The following is a 22,745-nucleotide window of genomic DNA, read 5'->3' on the forward strand; positions in this document are numbered from 1 at the left end:
CATAAACAAATTAGAAAAGAAGAACTCATAAAACCCAAAGTTAGCAGAAGGAAATAAATCATAAAGGTTGAAGCAGAAATAAATGAAATAGAGGCTTAAAAAATAGAAAAGATCAATGAAACTAAGAGCTGGTTCTTTCAAAAGATAAACAAAATTGATAAACCTTTAGCTAGACTCATAAGAAATAAAAAGGGAGGGCCCAAGTAAAATCAGAAATGAAAAAAGAGAAGTTACAAATGATACCACAGAAATACAAAGGATCATAAGAGATTAATATGAAAAATTATATGCCAATAAAATGGGCAACCTAGAGGAAATGAATAAATTTCTAGAAATGTACAATTTCCCAAGACTGAATCAGGAAGAAATTCAAAATATGAACAAATTACCAGTAGTAAAATTGAATCAGTAATTTTAAAACTCCCAACAAACAAAAGTCCAGGACCAGATAATTTGACAGGTGAATTCTACTAAACATTTAAAGAAGAGATAATGCCTATCCTTCTCAAACTATTCCAAAAAGCTGAAGAGGAGGGAATACTTCTGAACTCATTCTACAAGGCTAGCATTACACTGATACCAAAACCAGACAAAGAAACCACACACACAAAAAATTACAGGCCAGTATCACTGATGAACATAGATGCAAAAATCCTCAACAACATACTGGCAAATCAAATTCAACAATACATCAAAAGGATCATATACCATGATCAAGCAGGATTTATCCCAGGGATGCAAGGATGATTCAATATTCACAAATCAAGCAATGTGATATATACTATATTAACAAAATTGAAGAATAAAATCATATGATCATATCAATAGATGCAGGAAAAGCTTTTGACAAAATTCCACATCAATTTATGATAAAAACTCTCAACAAAGTGGGTATAGATGAAACATAATAACCTCAACATAATAAAGGCCATATATGACAAACCTACAACCAACATGGTACTCAGTTGTGAAGAGCTGAAAGTATTTCAAGATCAAGAACAAAACAAGGATGTCCACTCTCACCACATCTATTCAACATAATATTGGAAGTCCTAGCCAGAACAATCAGCCAAGAAAAAGAAATAAAAGGCATCCAAATTAGAAAGGAAGAGGTAAAACTGTCACTGTTTGCAGAGAACATGACACTATATATAGAAAATCCTAACGATGTCACCAAAAAACTGTTAGAACTAGTAAACGAATTCAGTAAAGTTGCAGAATACAAAATTAATATACAGAAATCTGCTGCATTTCTATACACTAACAATGAACTCTCAGAAAGAGAAATTAAGAAAACAAACCCATTACAATTGCAAAAAAACAATAAAATACCTAGAAATAAATCTAACCAAGGACGTAAAAGACTTGTACTTGGAAAACAATAAGACAACGATGAAAGAAATTGAAATGACACAAATAAATGGAAAGATATACTGTCATCGTGGATTGAAAAAATTATTGGTATAATAACTACAATACAAAAGGCAATCTACAGATTCAATGTTATCCCTATCAAAGTACCAATGGCATTTTTCTCTGAACTAGAACAAATAATTCTAAAGTTTGTATGGAAACACGAAAGACTACGAATAGCCAAAACAATCTTGAGAAAGAAGAACAAAGCTGGAGGTCTCTCCATCCCTGATTTCAAACTATATACTACATAGCTACAGCAATCAAAACATATGGTACTGGCACCAAAACAGACACACAGACCAGTGGAACAGAAAAGAGAGACCAGAAATAAACCCACACAATACAGTCAACTAATCTACAACAAAGGAGGCAAGAATGTACATGAGGGAAAGACAGCCTGTTCAATAAATGATGTTGGGAAAACTGGACAGCTACATGCAAAGGAATCAAACTGGACTACTTTCTGATGCCATATACAAAAATAAACTCAAATTGGATTAAAGATATAACTGTAAGATTTGAAACCACAAAACTCTAGAAAAAACATAGGCAGTAAGCTCTTTGACATCGGTCTTATCAATTTTTTTTGGATATGTCTCCTCAGGGAAAGGAAACAAATGCAAAAATAAACAAATGGGACTGCATCAAACTGAAAAGCTTTTGCACAGTGAAGGAAGTTATTAACAAAATGAAAAGGCAGCCTATTGAACGGGAGAAGACATTTTTAAACAATATATCTAATAAGGGGTTAATAATCAAAATATATAAAGAATGCATACAACTCAACATAAAAAAAACCCAAACAATCCAATTACAAAAAGAGCAGAGGAACTACACAGACATTTTTCCAAAGAAGATATGGAGATGACCAACAGGTACATGAGAAAATGCTCAACATCACTGATCCTCAGGGAAATGCAAATCAAGTTCACAATTAGATTATCTCTTCACACCCTTCAAAATGGCTATTATCAAAAAGATAACACTTTGGCAAGGATGTGGAGAAAAGGCAACACTTGTGCAGAATTAGTGGGAATGTAAATTGATACGGTCACTATGGAAAATAGGATGGAGCTTCCTCAAAAAATTAAAAATAGGACAACTGTACGATCCAGTAATTCCACTTCTGGGTATTTTTCTGAAGAAAACAAAAACACTAAGTTGAAAAAATACATGCACCTCTATGTTCATTGCAGCATTATTTACAATAGCCAAGATATGGAAGCAACATAAGTGTCCATCAATAGAGGAATGGATAAATAAGATGTGGTATATATATACAATGGAACATTAGCCATAAAAAGAATGAAATTTTGCCTTTTGTGACAACATGGATGGACCTGGAGGGTATTATGCTAAGTGAAATAAGTCAGATAGAGAAAGATAAATGCCATATGATTTCACTTATACACGGAATCTAAAAAACAATTCAAATGAACAAACATAATAAAACAGAAACAGACTCATAGATACAGAGAACAAACAGGTGGTTGCCAGAGAAGAGTGGCATTAGAGGATGAGTGAAATAGGTGAAGGAGATTAAGGGATACAAACTTCCAGTTATAAAATAATGTCATGGGGGCTTCCCTGGTGGCGCAGTGGTTGAGAGTCTGCCTGCCAGTGCAGGGGACACGGGTTTGAGCCCTGGTCTGGGAAGATCCCACATGCCGCGGAGCAACTGGGCCCGTGAGCCACAATTACTGAGCCTGCGCGTCTGGAGCCTGTGCTCCACAACAAGAGAGGCCGCGATAGTGAGAGGCCCGCGCACCGGGATGAAGAGTGGACCCCCGCTTGCCGCGGCTAGAGAAGGCCCTAGCACAGAAACGAAGACCCAACACAGCCATAAATAAATAAATTAATAATTGGAAAAAAAAATGTTTAAAATGCTCTCACTCTTTGAAAATCCCCCTCTGGGACTCTATCCTCTGCCTATAAAATAATAATAATAATAATAATGTCATGGGCATGTAATGTACAGCATAAGGAATATAGTGAATAATATTGTAAAACCTTGTATGGTGACAGATGATAACAGGGACATCACGGTGATCATTTTGTAATGTATAAAAATATTCAATCACTGTTGTATACCCGAAACTGATATAATATTGTAAGTCAAATTATACTTCAGTTTAAAAAATTTAAAAAGTAAATTCTCCAAATGCTCTAGAAAAAAATAAGATTACAGATGGCAAATTTTTAAAGGCCGTATCCAAAACCTATATGGTAAATAGTTACTTTTTGAAGAATAGCAAGTATCCTCCAACAAAATCATCTAAACCCTTGAGATGAAAACCTCCAACTTAATAAAACACCTAAACTTGAATACAAATTATATCAAACTAGCAGGACTTGCCTCTTTTTCAGCTTCTTTAAATGCTGTTTCTTTCTGCTTTACTCTCTGCATAAACCTCTGTTTCAACTCTTCTTCTTCCCTCTGACATTGATCCAAGAACTCCTGCCTTTTGGCTTCATAGATCTCTTGAAAACTGAAAAGAAATTTGTGTTACTTTTATATTAAAATGTTAATATAAATAAACATGTAAAAATATATATTGTTTATTAATATAAGTAGCTCATACAACTCAACAACAAAAAAACCAAACAACCCAATCGAAAAACAGGCAGAAGACCTAAATAGTCATTTCTCCAAAGAAGATATACAGATGGCCAACAGGCACATGAAAAGATGTTCAGCATCCCTAATTATTAGAGAAATGCAAATCAAAACTGCAATGAGGTACCACCTCACACTGGTCAGAATGGCTATCATTAAAAAAATCTACAAATAACAAAGCCTGGGGAGGGTATGGGGAAAAGGGAACCCTCCTACACTGTTGGTGGGAAAGTAAGTTGGTACAGTCACTATGGAAAACAGTATGGACATTCCTCAAAAAACTGAAATAGTGTTGCTATATGATCCAGCAATCCCACTTCTGAGCATATATCCAGACAAAACTATAATTCAAAAAGATACATGCACCCCTGTGTTTATAGCAGCACTCTTCACAAGAGCCAAGACATGGAAACAACCTAAATGTTCATCAACAGATGAATGGATAAAGAAGAGGTAGTACATATATACAATGGGATACTACTCAGCCATAAAAAAGAATGAAATAATGCCATTTGCAGCAACATGGATAGACCTAGAAATTATCATACTAATTGAAGTAAGTCAAAAAGAGAAAGACAAATACCATATGGTATCACTTATATGTGGAATCTAAAATATGACACAAATGAACTTATCTATGAAATAGAAACAGACTCTCAGACATAGAGAACAGACTTGTGGTTGCCAAGGGGGAGGGGGGAGGGGAGGGATGGACTGGGAGTTTGGGATTAGCAGATGCAAACTATTATATATAGAATGGATGGACAACAAGGTCCTCTTGTATAGCACAGGGAACTATATTCAAAATCCTGTGATAAACCATAATGGAAAAGAATATGAAAAAGAATATATCTATATATATATATATATCTGAATCACTTTGCTATACGGCAGAAATTAACACAACATTGTAAATCAACTATACTTCAATAAAATACATATATATATTGTTATGTCACATATAAGGACATTTACCAATATTCTCTCATGTATAGAAATGAAAATTTCTATATCACGAGATGTAAAAAAGTGAGGTGCCATATTGAATATAAGTATAGAGAGTGTATATATAGTAAGTACTCAAATTTTGAAACACTTAAAATATGTTTTGTTTCTCCTACCACTTTTTATTATATCACACTTCTTCACATCTTTTGACAACAAAATTTGGGGAAACATCTAATTTATGAGGTTCTCAAAGCAATTAAAATAAGGCCAGGCGTCTTTCAAAATATGATGCATTTAAGATAGCCAGTTCAATTCTGGTTGCCTTCAAAGTACTGTAACTAATATAACTGGATTGTTCTACACTGTGACCCTTCTGCAGCACAAATCCTATTCCTCCTCAATATAGCTAAGTACACCTGCTCTCAAACTATTTTCACTTGACTTCCATTGAAACTGAGTCCCCCTAAAACCTAGTTCCTCTGCCAAGTTTATGATTGAGCTCTCCATCCAAAATGTTATTCCCTATCTTGTCCAACACCTGTTCCCCTCAAGATTGAGGAATATCAAAGAAAAGGGGAGATTGAAACCGAGCGGGATGTTGTGGGACCCTCCCAGACATAAAAGCCTTTCCGTGTACCCCCTTTCTTGTTTGTGGGAAAAAGGCTTTCCACCTCCTAGACCTTCCCTGAGTTCCAAAGGGCAGATTCAAACAGTTACTGGGAGGAGAGTGAGGGAATGCAGAAAGAAACAGTAGTGCAGCATGGGGTCCTGGACCTGGTTCCTCCTGGGGCAGGGGCGGGAGTGTGTGTATGACAATCTGATACAGATCTCTTGAGTTCTTCTACAGGAACTAACGTGCCTACCCAGGTGGAGGATGATAATTTCAGGCTGAGCACAAGCATGTAGACCCAGACTGGTAGGAACCAGAAGGCTGATGACTGAACATCACCCTGTTACCTCACCATCAACCAATCAGAGGAGGGTTACACACCCTATAGCCCTCCCCCACAAATTTTGCCTATAAAAACTTCTTCCCTGAAACCCATCAGAGAGTTCAGGTCTTTTGAGCACGAGCCACCCATTCTCCTTGCAAGGTCCTTGCGATAAACCTTTCTCTGCTCCAAACTCCAATGTTTCGGTTTGTTTGGCCTCACTGTGTGTCGTGCACATGAACTTGGATTCGACAACGCCATGACATTACACTGCTGCTTTTCCTCTTTCCTCCATCCAATCCTCAATATCCTTTGCCATCCTTTTCAATATCCTTTGCCATCTTATACCAATTTTTACTAATATTTGCAAATCTCTTTCCTGAGCTTCTGTTCCATACAAAATATACTTTCTCTTTTGGATACACATTTCAGCACATACACATATCGGATGCATATAAATGAGCCCTTGCATTATGTTGCTCCTACTAACTCTCCATCTAAGTCTGAAGATGATGAAAAACCACAAAATTTAGGATGTGAGAAGTACAGCTATTCTCATTCCGAAATAATCATATCTCATCGTTGTAGGGGATTTCTAAGTCACCCATCATCTTGTTTGAGCAAGATCTCCACTCACCTAACTGGCTGGTTGTCTGGACCCACATCAGTAAATCCCATTTTCTGAAGTTTGCTGCACCTATAACGTTCATAGTGCCAAGTGTGGGTTTGTTCTTTCAAGTCTTCCATGTTTGTATAAAGAAGCACATCCCGGAGCTTAACAAAGTCACAGTGGTCTTCATTTTCCACTAGGCAGAAAAATAATAAAGTCACAATGCTTATTATCAATCCCTATCACTTTCTAAGTATTCTTGAATGAGCTAAGAGATCGTTCTGATTAATAACTATAATTCTTTTAACCATGTAACTATGGTTATATGGTACATACCAATTATAGGTAGAGCTTATTTATAGACCAGGAAATTTGCTTGAAATTTATTAGCCAAAGAATAAATAGGAAACACTGAAATAACATGTAATATTAGTAGATGGCATAAACTTTCATTAATAATTATGTTAGTATTTTTCAAATGAATATTCTCAAGGTATTTTACAGAGCACTAAAAAAGAATATAACATAATTTCACTAAAGTAAATAATTTTATTAAAGTAAATCCTGCTAACATAAAGGTCTTAACAATTATGCATGATTTAGTTATTAAACTATATTTACACACCATATTTATGAAAATGAATTAGTCAATTTTCAAAATCACTCAGTAAATTCACATGGCTCTCTACTGTGTTTGCCATATCTAAAAGACTGAACACAATACTTTGTGCATTGTGTATGATATTGTAACCAAATGTAATATTCATTAAAATATGTTGTTTTTACGTACATTTCATAAATTTAAAAATTTGTAATATATTAACTGAAAATAACATTTGGAAACTAGTCCCCAATAATTAGTATCACAAGTATACGAATCAGACAATAAATGACTGCTATTACACTATTCTAACTCATCATGATGCTAGATAACTAATATAAATGTCTAGGTATAATTTATCCAAAAATGAATTGTACTAATTTATTTTTAAAATGGTTTTCCGTCCCTTTTTATAGTGACCACTTTAAAATGCTTTATAAATTAGGTAGCAATTAACTTATATAACATGTTTCAAGTACCAATATTTATGCTTCTGTGTTGTTCAGAGTTCTTTTGTTCAAAGAACTTTCCAATATTCTGAATGTGATGGTTTATGCATAGAGAGATAATCTGCATATGGCAGATAGGGGGAAATGAGGAGGTTCTGCCCAGTTTCTGAGGTTTTGCCTAAAGCACCATCCAGAAAACTCCCGTGAGAATAGATTACAATCAAAATAAGCATTATCTTAAATGAAACAGAATCTGTGCTCCTTATCAGTAACTATTAATTTGCTGTTTAGCGAGAGTTACCAATATTGACTCAAGTTAAAATATTTTGTTTTATATATTTATACAGTTATATTTTATATAATTTTTATAATTATATATATATTTAAGCATAATCATTCCAGAGCAAGTCTGTGCATCTTTGTTACATTTACCTTGTAAAACTCCCCAAGGGTACTGACGGCCTCTGACCATTCTTTTTCCAACTTTCACTTCATCCATACTTCCTACTACAGCAAAAGGTAAGAGTCCCTAGAAAGTAAGTACAATTTTAATCATGTTTCTTTATACCAATATGACTTACTCTGTTAGTCTTATTTCTGTTATGGAAACAACAGAGACAATAATATCATCATAAGTTTATCCAAACAAGTGATTTATCCTGCCTCAGATTTTATGACTTCACGTTAAATATGTGCAAATTAATTTCTGTAAGCATTTGTGCAAGATCATGCACACAATTGAAAACTGCCTACTGAGTACAGCCTAAAGCAAGGCATTCTACTGTGGGGAATACAAAGAAAACAGTTTTTGGTAGACATATAATTTTTCTCACATTATCTTTACCCTGAAACACAATAAGCAAATCACTTTTAACTCCAGTATAAAAGCTAAAAGACAAAATTAAGAAAACTCTAATAATTAGTTAATTGAAATATAACATAAAGCATATTAATAAATAATACTATATAGAAAATGGAAAAGAAAATTAAAAAAGAAAAAAAAAGGAATGCAAGTCAGAAAGGAATAAGTAAAACTATCTGTTCTCAGATGATTTTGTGTGTGTGTGTGTGCGTGTGTGTTTACTTTTTTTTTTTTTTAATTTATTTATGGCTGTGTTGGGTCTTCGTTTCTGTGCGAGGGCTTTCTCTAGTTGTGGCAAGTGGGGGCCACTCTTCATCGTGGTGCGCGGGCCTCTCACTATCGTGGCCTCTCTTGTTGCGGAGCACAGGCTCCAGACGCGAAGGCTCAGTAATTGTGGCTCACGGGCCTAGTTGCTCCGCAGCATGTGGGATCTTCCCAGACCAGGGCTCGAACCCGTGTCCCCTGCATTGGCAGGCAGATTCTCAACCACTGTGCCACCAGGGAAGCCCTCAGATGATATTTTTTAAAATATTTTTTAATTGGGATATAATTAACATATTATATTAGTTTCTGATGTACAATATAATGATTTGGTCTTTGTATATATCGTAAAATGACCACCACAGTAAGTTTAGTTAACATCCATCACCACACAGTTACAATTTTTTTCTTGTGATGAGATCTTTTTGAATCTACTCTCTTAGCAACTTTCAAATATACAATACAGTACTATTAACTACAGTCACTATGTTGTACACCACATCCCCAGGACTTATTTATTTTATAACTGAAAGTTATATGACACAAATGTACATATCTATGAAACCAAAACAGACTCACAGACATATAGAACAGACTTGTGGTTGCCAGGAGGTGGGGATTGGGGGAGAGAAGGAATGGGAGTTTGGGATTAGCAGATACAAACTAGTATATATAGGATGGATAAACAACAAGATCTTACTGTATAGCACAGGGAACTATATTCAATATCCTGTGATAAACCATAATGGAAAAGAACATGAAAAAGAATATATATGTATATATATACATATATAACTGAATCATTTTGCTGTACAGCAGAAATTAACACAACATTGTAGATCAACTATACTTCAGTAAAGTATAAAACAAAATAAAATAAACTATTTGGGGTTAAAAAAAAAAGAAAGGCAACTGATTTCTGTATGTTAATATTGTATCCTTCTACCTTGCTGAATTCATTTATCAGTTTTAGTAGTTTTTGTGTGGAGTCTTTAGGGTTTTCTATATATAGTATCATGTCACCTGCATATAATGACAATTTTACCTCTTCCCTACTGATTTGAATACCTTTTATTTCTTTTTCCTGTCTGATTGCTGTGGCTAGGACATCCAATATTATGTTGAATAGAAGTGGTGAGAGTGTGCATCCTTGTCTCATTCCAGATTTTAGCAGGAAGGCTTTAGTTTCTCACTGTTGAGTAGTATATTGGCTGTGCGTTTGTCATAAATAGCTTTTATTATGTTGAGATACATTCCCTCTATACCCACTTTCGTAAGGGTTTTTATCATGAATGGGTGTTGAATTTTATCAAATGCTTTTTTCTGCATCTATTGAGATGATCATATGGTTTTGTATGGTGTACATGGTGTAGCACATTGATTGATATGCTTATGTTGAACCATCTTTGTGACCCTGGTCATGGAAAGCTTGTTTTTTAAAAGGGTAAGCAAAATTGACAAGCCTTTAGCCAGGCTGATTAAAAAAATAGAGAGAGAGGACCCAAATAATAAGTGAAAGAGGAGAAATTACAATGAATATTACAGAAATTAAAAAATCATAAGAGAATACTATGAATAATTGTAAGCCAATAAATTGGACAACCTAGAAAAAATGGATAAATTCCTAGAAAAATATAATCTCCCAAAACTGAACCAAGAAGAAATATATAATCTGAACAGACCAATATTTAGTAGTGAAATTGAATCAGTAATCAGAAAACTCCTAGCAAACAAAAGTCCAGGACCAGACAGCCTCATATGGGAATTCTACTAAACATATAAAGAAGAGCTAATACCTATCTTTCTCAAGCTACTCCAAAAAACTGAAGAAGAGGGAACACTCCCAAATTCATTCTATGACTCTACCATTACCCTGATACTAAAACCAAAGACACAGCAAAAAAAAAAAAAAAGAAAATGACAGGCCAACATCTTAGATGTATATAGGTACAAAAATCCTCAACAAAATATTAGGAAACCAAATTCAACAATATATAAGAAGAATCATAAACCATGATCAAGTCTGATTTATTCCAGGGATGCAAGGATGGCCCAAAATCTGCAAATCAATCAGTGTGACACACCATATTAACAAATCAAGGGATAAAATCTCATGATCATCTCAATAACTGTAGAAAAAGCATTTGACAAAATTCAACATTCATTCATGATAAAAGCTCTCATCGGTGTTGGTGTAGAGGGAACATATCTCAACATAATAGATGCCATTTATGACAAACCCACAGGTAAAATCATACTTAATGTTGAAAACTGAAAGCTTTTCCTCTAAAATCAATAACAAGACAAGGATGCCCACTATCACCACTTCTATTTAACATAATATTGGAAGTCCTAGCCACAGCAGTCAGAGAACAAAAATAAATAAAAGGCATCCAAATTGGAAGGGAAGAAGTAAAACTGTCAGTATTTGCAGATGACATGATACTATATACAGAAAACTTTTAAGCCTCTACCAAAAAACTACTGGAACTAATAAATGAATTCAATAAAGTTGCATAAAAAGGTTAATATACAGATTTCTGTTGCTTTTCTATACACTAATAATGAACTATCAAGAACAGAAAGCAAGAAAACAATCCTGTTTTAAATCACATCAAAATGAATAAAACACGTAGAATTGGCTTAAAAGAGGAGGTGAAAGACCTATACTCTGAAAAATATAAGACGTTGGTGAAGGAATATGAAGATGACACCAATTAGTGAAAAAAATATACCACGATCATGGGTTGGAAGAATTAATAATGTTAAATTGTCCATACTACCCAAAATAACCTGTAGATTTAATGCAACCCCTATCAAAATACACATGACATTTTCCACAGAACCAGAATAAATAATAATAAAATTGTATGGTACCACAAAAGTCCTTGAATAGCCAAAGCGATCTTGAGAAAAAAGAACAAAACTGGAGGTATCACACTCCCTGACTTCAGACTATACTATAAAACTACAGTGTCAAAATAGTATGGTACTAGCACAAAGACAGACATGTAGATCAATGGAACAAAACAGAGAGCCCAGTTATAAAACTACACACAGATGGCCAATTAATCTATGACAAAGGAGAGAAAAATATACAATGCGGATAAGACAGTCTCTTCAATAAGTGGTGCTGGGATAACTACATGATAACTACACAGCTACATGTAAAGGAATGAAATTAGAACCTTTTCTCATAAGATATACAAAAATAAACACAAAATTGATTAAAGACCTAAATGTAAGACCAGACACCATAAAACTCCTAAAAGAGAACATAGAACACTCTTTGACATAAGTGGTTGCAATATTTTTTTGGATCTTTCCCCTCAGTCAGAGGATACAAAAGCAAAAAAAAATAAACAAATGGGATCTAATTTAATTTAAAACCTTTTGCACATCAGAGGAAACCATCAACAAAACGAACAGACTACCTACTGAATTAAAAAAATATTTGCAAATGATATATCTAATAAGGGGTTAATACCTAAAATATATAAACAGCTCATACAACTCAACATCAAAAAAAGCAAACAACCCAATTTTTAAAAAGGGCAGAAGACCTCAATAGACATTTTTTCAAAGAAGACATGCAGGTGGCCAACAGGCACATGAAAAGATGCTCAACATCACTAATCATCAGGGAAATGCAAATCAAAACCACAATGAGATACCACCTCACATCCATTAATATAAACTATTATTTAAAAAAAAACCCAGAAAGTAACAAGTGTTGGTATGAATGTGGATAAATAGGAATCCTTGTACACTTTTGGTGGGAATGTAAAATAGTGCAGCCACCATGGAAAACAGTATGGCGGTTCCTCAAGAAATTAAACGTAGAATTACCATACAATCCAGCAATTCCACTTCTTGGCATTACCCAAGGGAATTGAAAGCAGGGACTCAAATAAATATCTGTACAGGTATAAAGGGACAAATATTATATATTTCCATCGACTAGAAGTACCTTGAGTAGTCAAATTCATAGGGCTGAGGGAAGGAGTAATGGGGAATTATTGTTTATTACAGAGCTTCAGTTTTTGAAGATGAAAAGAGTTCTATGGATATAGATGGTGGCAATGATAGTAGCACAACATTGTGAACGTATAATGCCACTCAGCTGTAAGCTTTAAAAGGTTTAAGATGGTAAATTTCAGGTTATGTGTATTTTACCACAATTTTAAAACCTCTTAGAAGAAAACTTATAAGTAAATCTTTATTACCTTGGATTTGACAAAATATTCTTAGGTATGACATCAAAAGCACAAGTAACAACAAAAATAAATAAACTGGACTTCATCAATATTAAAAAGTTTGTGTTTCAAAGCACACCAAAAATAAAATGGAAAGACCAACAGATTGGGAGAAATATTTGCAAATCATGTATCTCATAAGCAACTTGTATCCAGAATATATAAAGAACTCTTACAACTCAATAATAAAAAGACAAAAGTTCAATTAAAAATAGACAAAGGATCTGAGTAAATTTTTCTCTTGGGAAGACATATTAATAGCCAATAAAAACATGAAAAGACCAAATATTATATAATTCCATTCATATGATATGTCCAGAACAGAGAAATCTGAAGAGAAAGAAGTTGATTAGTGATTTCCTAGGGTTGGTGGAGAGGAGGGCTGACAGGTAGTAGGGGAGAAAAGCTGAAGAGTATGGGATTTCTTTTTGGGAAATAAAAATGTCCTAAATTTGGTTGTGGTGATGGTTGCACACATTGTGAATAGACTAAAACTCACTAAATTGTATATTCTAACGGGTGAGTCACATGGTATGAGAACTGTATCTCAATAAAACGCTTTTTAAGAGAATTGATTATCAGCAAACGTTTTTCAAAATCAAGAAAGTGAAACATTTTCCCACACTGGCTTTTGGGGAAAAAATATCTTATTTATAGTCTCTTTGTCAGATACAAGTGACACTATATTACTAATATTGTTACTTATAAATTATACTTTCATTCCCACCTGTCAAATAGAACTGATATTCAGTAGTTAGAAGCTTACATTCATTGAGGTGTTCACGTGCGTGGTAGCTTCATCATCTGTTGGGAGTTGGTATATCTGGATGCCATTACTAATCAATTCACTCATTATCTTACACTTAAATTTCTGTAAATCATTTTTAGAAATTGTATCTGCTTTGGCAATCAGTGGTATAATGTTCACCTATTAAGAAAGAAGCAAACAAAATCTCACCATTGAGGATTTGTTATTAATTTGTTATTTTTACAGTCAAAACCTCAATCTCTCACGATAAATTTTCATAACTAGATAATCACTGGCTATCATGACTTCTTCACAGAATTACTTTCCAAAATCATCAGTACTTTGAAGATTAATCTTTAATCAGAATTCAGGTTTAGAAATCTCAATTTTCTTTCTCTTCTCAAACTTTCTTACACTTCCAACACATCTGGAGTTAGTAAAATGTAAGTAGCAAAATGAAGTATGATCAATTTGATTTCATTATCAATTTGATTTCTTATTAAACTGAGTATTAAAAAGTCAGAAGAGACCTTTCATCAAAATTATAGAACAGATCAACTTTGTCCTTCTACCTGTCATTCATTTGCATCATCTTCTCCATAAATCCATCTTAATCACTGTCCCATTTTCTAGGTAGAATCTTGTTCTACCTAGATGACCTTGCAGGTAGATCTGCTTGTGTTTTCCAAAGACCACCTAAAAGTAGTAGACTTTTTTTCACTATACTTTAAAAGCTGAGTGTGTTTATGTGTGTGTATAGCACCTTGCTAACAAAAAAGTCCATTTGTAATTTGTAAAAAGAAATGATTTCACATTGCATATTTGAAGTTGAAATTTTATACATAAAATTTTCTTCCTAGCTCTACAATATGATCATTCCTTCTCAATGAATTTACATCTTAATAATTAAACTTTGTAGAAAATAACAATAAAAAATTCCAAAACATGTTTTATTACTGTTAAAATAAATCATTACTGTTAAATCATAGCTACACAATGTTAAGTTCTGTGAGCTAGTAGAAATGCATAAAAGTCAGTTTTAGGTCTATTGCTTTTGTTTTAGGTTCTTCAAAGTACATTTTTTAAAAATCCTTGTGAAAATCTAGGGCTTCAATATTATAACGTAGATGTTCAAAATTTTGTCTAATTTTAAAATCTTAAATAATAGCTTCCATAGTAAAAAGCAGACAACTGCTATGGTAGATTCAACACTAACATAAATGTCTTGGGTTGTATTAGTGAGAAAGCTGGGGAAAGATATCCTCCAATGATAGTAAATCATTAACACATGAGAAATGAAAACGCTTCATGTCAATAATTCCTCAGGTGTTCATATTTAAGGAACAAAAGTCATTTATTGCAAGGAGAGCTGAGAAACCTGTAAGAGAAGACAACAGACAGACACACACCCTTGCCCAACCCTTTATGCAATGGTCTTTGCAAAAATTAGCAACTTCCTGTATCTGGAAATGGCTTGATGATTACAGCTGCCCATAAAATTAAAAATAAAACTGTGTGTCCTTGAGTATTGAATATACTACTAATCGAGAAATTGAGACAGCTCTTAATTTTAACTAGAAATCTAACTTCTTTCAACTACTTGGTGACTTAGATTAAGTACAACGTTTCTCTCCAGTTTGAACAATACATAGCAAAGGTCAGGCCTTCTTTGATAAAGGGAACGCAATTTTAGAACTCTTCCTCCCTTCAACTGAATAAAGTTGAAGACAGCATGTTTTATCAGGGCTGAGTGCAGAAAGAATCTCATGACATAACAAGTTCTTTCATATGTATATTTGCTCTCTGTTGGAAAAAAAATTATATATATTCTGAATTTTCTCTGACAGAACCACTAACCAGGAACATGAAATCTTCATGTTTCACACCATCAGTGGTACCAGGTAAACGTTAATGGCATTATTTTATAGTACTATAGGGTAAATTCTATTTCAAAACTACAGGTAAATGACCATGATCTGAATCATGATTTAATCACAAACCCCTAAACTTTAAAAAAATTTTTTTAAAGTTTTTTAAATTTTTATTTTAGATTGGAGCATAGTTGATTAACAATGTTGTGTTCATTTCTGGTGTACAGAAAAGAGATTCAGTTATACACATACATGTATCTATTCTTTTTCAAATTCTTTTCCCATTTAGGTAATTACAGAATATTGAGCAGAGTTCCCTGTGTTATACAGTAGGTCCTTGTTGGTTATCTATTTTAAATATAGCAGTGTGTACATGTCAATCCCAGACTGCCAATCTATCCCTCCCCCCTACCCTTCCCCTCTGGTAACCATAAATTCTGTTCTCTAAGTCTGTCTGTTTCTATTTTGTAAGTTCATTTGTATCCATTTTTTTTTAGATTCTGCATAGAAGTGATATCATATGATATTTGCCTTTCTCTGTCTGACTTACTTCACTTAGCATGATAAATTTTAAATTTTATTAAATTTTTAAAAACCTGTGTCTCATTTTCCTAAATGATACACATCCTAATTAAATTTCTCTGGAAAGGAAGAAAGGTTGAAATGTATCAAATGCTATTATGGGCTGAATATGTCTCCCCCTTCTCCCTCACACATATCTTAAAGCCCTAAACCCCAGTATCTCACAAAGTATTTGGAGATAGAACCTTTAGAGAGGTGATTAAGTGAAAATAAGGCCATGAAGATAGGCCCTAATCCAATCCCACTGGTGTCCTCATAAAAAGGGGAAACTTGGGCACACAGAGACATCAGCTGTGTGTACAAAGGAAAGATCATGTGAGGACGCAGTGAGAAAATGGCAATCTGCCACCTAAAATGAGGTTTCAGAAAAAATGAAACTTGGCGACACCTTGATCTTGAACTTGTAGCCTCCAGAATTGTGAGAAAATTAATTTCTGTTGTTTAAACCACTAAGTCTGTGGTATTTTGCAATGGTATCCCTAGGAAACGAACACAAATGCTTTAAAGATTAACAACAAAAAAATGATATATATACATATTACAAAATAACAAGTTCTCTGTGTGCAAATGCCTTCAAGATTTGTATTATTTCAAAATAAGTATCAAATCTTGATAGGTTGATAGATTTACCAAACATACCTTACTGTCAATGTTCTTCATGGTTAATAGATCAAGGGATTTCAGAGAATGTCCTGTAGGTGAAATGAAGTAAAGGCACACGTGGATACGGGAATCATGGTAGTCAACAAAGGAACGCTTAATTTTCAATTCTTCTTGAAGATAGGACTCAAATTGAGCATCTATGTAGTCAACTATCGGCTGGTAGCTGAAAAAATGATTATTTAAACATTTAGCATAACAGATTAATATCATCTGATGTCTGCATTTTTACCATTTAATATCCAGTTAATATGTGTACTCACTAGTTTGCCACAGTGATAAAATGTGCATAACATGTCCTTACAAAGATAACAGCTACAAAGCAATAAAAAGTCCTCTTGTTTATAGAAAAGGAAAAATGATCTATCAGTTCAATGAAGTTCCAATCAGAAAACAAGTTTTTTATATGTATACATATGTATAAGTGCAAAGAAACAAGAATGCTCAAGACATACAAGCCCTTGTATGGGCTGTCCATACAAGGTCAGAGAAAGCCCCCAGATATAACGGGACAAATAAACAGTATATCCACCTAAATGCAACTAGTAAAAGATTTGAGGAGCTGTCTGCTACTTCAAATGCAAAAGCAGCAATGCAAAACTCCAAGGAATGTGAAGAATCAAGAAAACATGTCATCCGCAAAAGATAATAATAATCCTCTAATAACTGAATCACAGGCACAGAATTTTGCAATCTATCTGAAAAAGATTTCAAAATAATTGTTTTAATGAAAGTCAATGAGATACAAGAAAACACATAAAGACAATTCAACAAAATCAGAAAAACAATGTATGAGCAAAATTAGAAACTTAACAAAGGGATAGAAATCTTAAAAAAAAAAAAAATCCAAACAGAAATTCTGGGGCTGAAAAATTCAATGAATGAAATAGAAAATGCAATAGAGAGCATTACAGCAGAAGAGACCAAATGGAGAATAGAATCAGTGTGCTAGAGAATAGGAACTTTGAAATAACTCAAGCAGAGGAAAATAAAGACAGAAAGAATGAAAATGAATGAAGAAAGCCTATATGATCTAAGAGACTTCAAAAAATATATAAATATTAGAATAGTTGGAGTTCCATACTGAGAGGAAAGGAAGAAAAGGGCAGAACGTTTATTTAAAGAAAGAATAGGGGACTTCCCTGTTGGCACAGTGGTTAAGAATCCGCCTGCCAATGCAGGGAACACGAGTTCAAGCCCCGGTCTGGGAAGATCCCACATGCCACGGAGCAACTAAGCCCGTGCGCCACAACTACTGAGCCTGCGCTCTAGAGTCCGCGAGCCACAACTACTGAGCCCATGTGCCACAACTACAGAAGCTCGCGCACCTAGAGCCTGTGCTCCGCAACAAGAGAAGCCACTGCAATGAGAAGCCCGCGCACTGCAACGAAGAAGTAGCCCCCCGCTCACTGCAACCAGAGAAAGCCTGCGCGCAGCAACGAAGACCCAACGCAGCCAAAAACAAATAAATAAATAAATTTATCAAAAAAAAAAAAAAAAAAAGAATAGGGACATCCCTGGTGGCGCAGTGGTTAAGAACCTGCCTGCCGGGGCTTCCCTGACAGTGCAGTGGTTAAGAATCCGCCTGCCAATGCAGGGGACATGGGTTCGAGCCTTGGTCCAGGAAGATCCCACATGCCACGGAGCAACTAAGCCCATGTGCCACAACTACTGAGCCTGCGCTCTAGAGCCCATGAGCCACAACTAGTGAGCCCGCATGCCACAACTACTGAAGCCCGCGCGCCTAGAGCCCGTGCTCTGCAACAAGAGAACCCACTGCAATGAGAAGTCCACACACCTCAACGAAGAGTAGCCCCCGCTCACCGCAACTAGAGAAAGCCCACGCACAGCAACCCAGACTCAAAGACAGCCATAAACAAACAAACAAACAAACAAACAAACAAATAAATAAATAGAAAGAATAGCTGAGTGGTGACCTAAATGGGAAGAAAATCTAAAAAAGAGGGGATATATGTATACGTATGACTGATTCATTTTGCTGTACAGCAAGAAACTAACACAACATTGTAAAGCAACTATACTCCAGGAAAAATTAACTTAAAAAAAAGAAAGAATAGCTGAGAACTTCACAAATTTTGTGAGACACTTAGCCATCTAAGTTTACAAACCTAATAGATCACCATATATCTCAATGCATAAAGACCTTCTCAAGACACATTATAATGAGACTGTCAAAAATCAAAGACAAATAGAGAATCCTAACAGCAGCGAGAGAAAAAAAAAGTGTAACTTATAAAGAAACCCCCATTAGGCTATCAGCAGATTTCTCAGCAGAGACCTACAGGCCAGGAGAGAGAAAAATAACAAAATATAAAAATTGCCGCCAAGAATACTCTATTTGGCAAAGTTATTCTTCAGAAATGAAGGAGAAATAAGACTTTCCCAAACAACAACAAAAAAGCTGAGAAAGTTCATCAATACTACATCTGCCTTGCAAGAAAATCTTTAAGAAATTCTTCAGGCAGAAGCAAAAAGACACTAATTAGAACATGAAAATGTACAGAAGTATATAACACACTGGTAAAGGCAAATATACAGATTTAGAAAAATCTAATCTGTGATAAGACAGCATGTTAACAACTTAACAAGTATAATGGTTAAGGACAAAAGTATTAAAAATAACTATAGTACTGTAATTTGTTAAAGAATATACAATATAAAAAGAGGTAAATTTGTGACCTCAAAATATAAAATGGGGAGCAAAAGGGTGAAATCTTCTTATGCGATCAAAGTAAACCACCTGTCAGTTTTATCTGTAAGATAAAAGATTTTATGTAAGTTTAATGACAACCACAAAGCAAAAACCTAGAGTAGATTCACAAAAGATAAAGAAAGGGAAATCAGAACATACCAGCACAAAAAATCACCAATTTACAAAGACAGAAAGAAACAGAGAAAAAAACTAAATAATGGAACTACGAAACAGCCAGAACGCAATTAATAAGACGGCAGTAGTAAGTCCTTACACATCAATAATTATTCTAAATATAAATGAGTTGAACTCACTAATCAAAAGGCACAGATGGCTAGATGGATTAAAAAAATAAGACCCAACCATCTGCTGCTGACAAGAGACTCATTCAGCATTAAGGACACACATAGGCTCAAAGTAAAGAAATAGAAAAAGATATACCATGAAAGTGGAAATGAAAATAAAGCAGGGGTGGCTGTATTTATGTCAGAAAAAAATAGATTTTAAGCAAAAAGGGTAACAAGAGACAAAGAAAATCATTATATAAAGGTAAACTGGCGAATCCATCAAGAGGTTATAACAACCACAAAATACATGCACTCAGCATTGAAGCACCTATATATTAATCAAATGCTAACAGATCTGAAGGGAGAAACAGACAACAATACCATAATTGTAAGGGACTTCAGTACCCCACTTTCAGCAATGGGTAGATCATCTAGAGAGAAAATCAACAAGAAAACGTTGGACTTGGGACTTCCCTGGCAGTCCAGTGGTTAAGACTCCCCACTTCCACTGCAGGGGGGCATGGGTTCGATCCCTGGTCAGTGAACTAAGATCCCACAGGCCACGCTGGACAGCCAAAAAAAAGGAAAAAAAAGAAAACATTGGACTTGAACCATACATTAGACCAAATGGACCCAAGAGACATATATAGAACATTTCATCCAACAGCAATAGAATACACATTTTTCTCAAGTGCACATGGGACACTGCTCCCAACAGCCAAGACGGGGAAAATGTGAGCAAAAAAAAATTTTTTACAGTATTGTATTATAACTCATAAAATAAAATAAGTATCCACGAGTCCAACTGATATAAAAAAATAATTGAATAAGTAAATAAATGGGGGAGAACATTAAACTTCCCTTAGAGAATAATTCCAATTAATAAGTGTAGAAAGAATGAGAGAAATACAAATTCAACATTAAAGCACCACAACAATGATTGTTACAGGCAGAATCCAGATGCTTACAAGAGTAGTTGAAAATTTTAGGAGAAATAGAATATTTATATAGTCTCAAAGTATTAGTCGCCAAGATGTTTATTCATTACAAAGGTAAAAAAATATCTTAACTTTACAGTGAAGAAACCCTGGTAGATACTATCTTAATCTTAATCAGTTTAACATCACTAGCAATAAGACATGCCCACATCATGCACCTGCTGTTATGACACATTGAGAAAGTAAAATCGACTCTGTGGTATTCTTGCCAAATTGTACAGACTCAGTCTAATCATGAGAAAATATCAGGGAAACCGAAATTGTAAAGCATTCTACAAAATAAATGGCCAGTGCTCTTAAAAATGTTAAAGGTCATGAAAGGTGAAAAAACAAACAAACAAAAAACTGCCATAAACTGGAGTAGACTAAAGAGACATGGCAAATAAATGAAAACTGAGTTCCTATGTTGAATCCTAAAACAGAAAAAAAAAAGTTGCTAGTGGAAGAACTGGTGAAACTGAATAGTCTATAGTATAGTAAATTACATTGTAGCAGTGTTCATGTCTTACTTTTGATAATTGAACTATAGTTATGCAGGATGTTGACATATATGGAAAAATGGGTAAAAGTTATAAAGAAGCTCTCTTTACTAATTCGAATCACAAAAGTCTAAAATTTCTGTAGGTCTAAAATTATTTTGGAATAAAATAATTTTTAAAACTCAGTAGGAAAAAAACCTCAGTAGATAAGCAACAAGATTTACTGTCTGTATACCCAAAACTAACACAATACTGTAAAACAACTATATTTCAATTTTTAAAAAAAGAGGAAATACCAAAGACAAAAAACAAACAAACAAACAAAAAGAGTAGAAAAGTAAGCAAAAGATTGAACAGGGATTTCACAAATCAGGTTCACAAAATTAGATGTCAAAAAAATGAAAATATAAAAATCTCATTAGTATGTAGGGAATTGCAATACAATACAATCATAAACCTACTAGATGGCAAAACTTGAAAGGTCTGTCAATATCTGGTGAAGGTAAAGATGTGACACAAAAAGGTGTGGTGCATACATTGCTGCTGGCAGTGTATATTTTTATAAAAACATTGGAGAAAAGTTCGGCATTATCTAGTAAACTTGAAGATATGAATATCTTCTGATCCAGTAGTTTTACTTCCAGTTATATATTTAGGATACATTTACAGCAATGTCTATTGCAATACTGTTTTAAATAGCGCATGTGGCAGCCAGTCTTCAAGTGATAACCAATGATCCTCAAAGTCTGCTATTTGTGTCCTGTGTGGTCCACTCCCAAGAGTTAATAAGGGTTGCTAAGTAGCAAGTAAAAGTGACCATGCATAATTACCAAGACTGGGTTATAAAAGTATTTCATTCTCCACCCTAGTCTCTAGGATAATTTATTCTGGAGGATGGACAACTAACATGTTATGAAGATACTGCAGCAGTTCAAGCAGGCTTTTGGAAGATTTATGTGAGGAGAAGCTCAGTCATCCTGCCAACGTCCAGAACCAACTTGTTAGCCATGTATTTGAGTCATTATAGAAGTGGATCCTGTAGCTCCAGTCAAGCCTTTAGACAACTGTGGCCCTAGCTGATATCTGACTGAACCTCATGAGAAACCTGAGCTAGAACTTTTCCAGGTGGCTCTTTATGAATGCATGATGCACAGAAAATGTAAGAGATAAAAAAAATTACTGAACATTTCTGGTTTTTACATATTTTGGGAGATGTAGAAACCTAAAAAGATGATTGCTCTCATTCTTACAACAAACAACAAGGATTTACTTGTTGTTTGCACAGGTAACTATATTCAATATCTTATAATAACCTATAATGGAAAAGAATCTGAAAAAAATATGTATATAACTGAATCACCTTGCTGTACACCTGAAACTAACACAATATTGTAAATCAACTATACTTCAATTAAAAAAAAAGAGAAGAAAAAAGCTGGGCAAAGTGAAAATCAA

The 22,745-nt window shown here is 34.4% G+C and overlaps 1 protein-coding gene across 1 annotated transcript in view; it reads right to left on the bottom strand.

The window, feature by feature from the left end:
• Positions 1–22,745, bottom strand: part of SEPTIN14 (septin 14) — a 43,376-nt gene that overhangs the window by 2,675 nt on the left and 17,956 nt on the right. The window contains exons 4-8 of the mRNA XM_082432476.1: positions 16,793–16,979; positions 13,719–13,880; positions 8,006–8,102; positions 6,551–6,719; positions 3,773–3,905 (exon numbers count right to left, since the gene is read on the bottom strand). Coding sequence (XP_082288602.1) covers positions 3,773–3,905; positions 6,551–6,719; positions 8,006–8,102; positions 13,719–13,880; positions 16,793–16,979 — 748 coding nt within the window. The remainder of the gene's footprint in view (positions 1–3,772; positions 3,906–6,550; positions 6,720–8,005; positions 8,103–13,718; positions 13,881–16,792; positions 16,980–22,745) is intronic.

This window comes from Balaenoptera physalus (assembly GCF_965194825.1).
Source record: "Balaenoptera physalus genome assembly, chromosome: 16".
Taxonomy (NCBI): domain Eukaryota; kingdom Metazoa; phylum Chordata; class Mammalia; order Artiodactyla; family Balaenopteridae; genus Balaenoptera; species Balaenoptera physalus.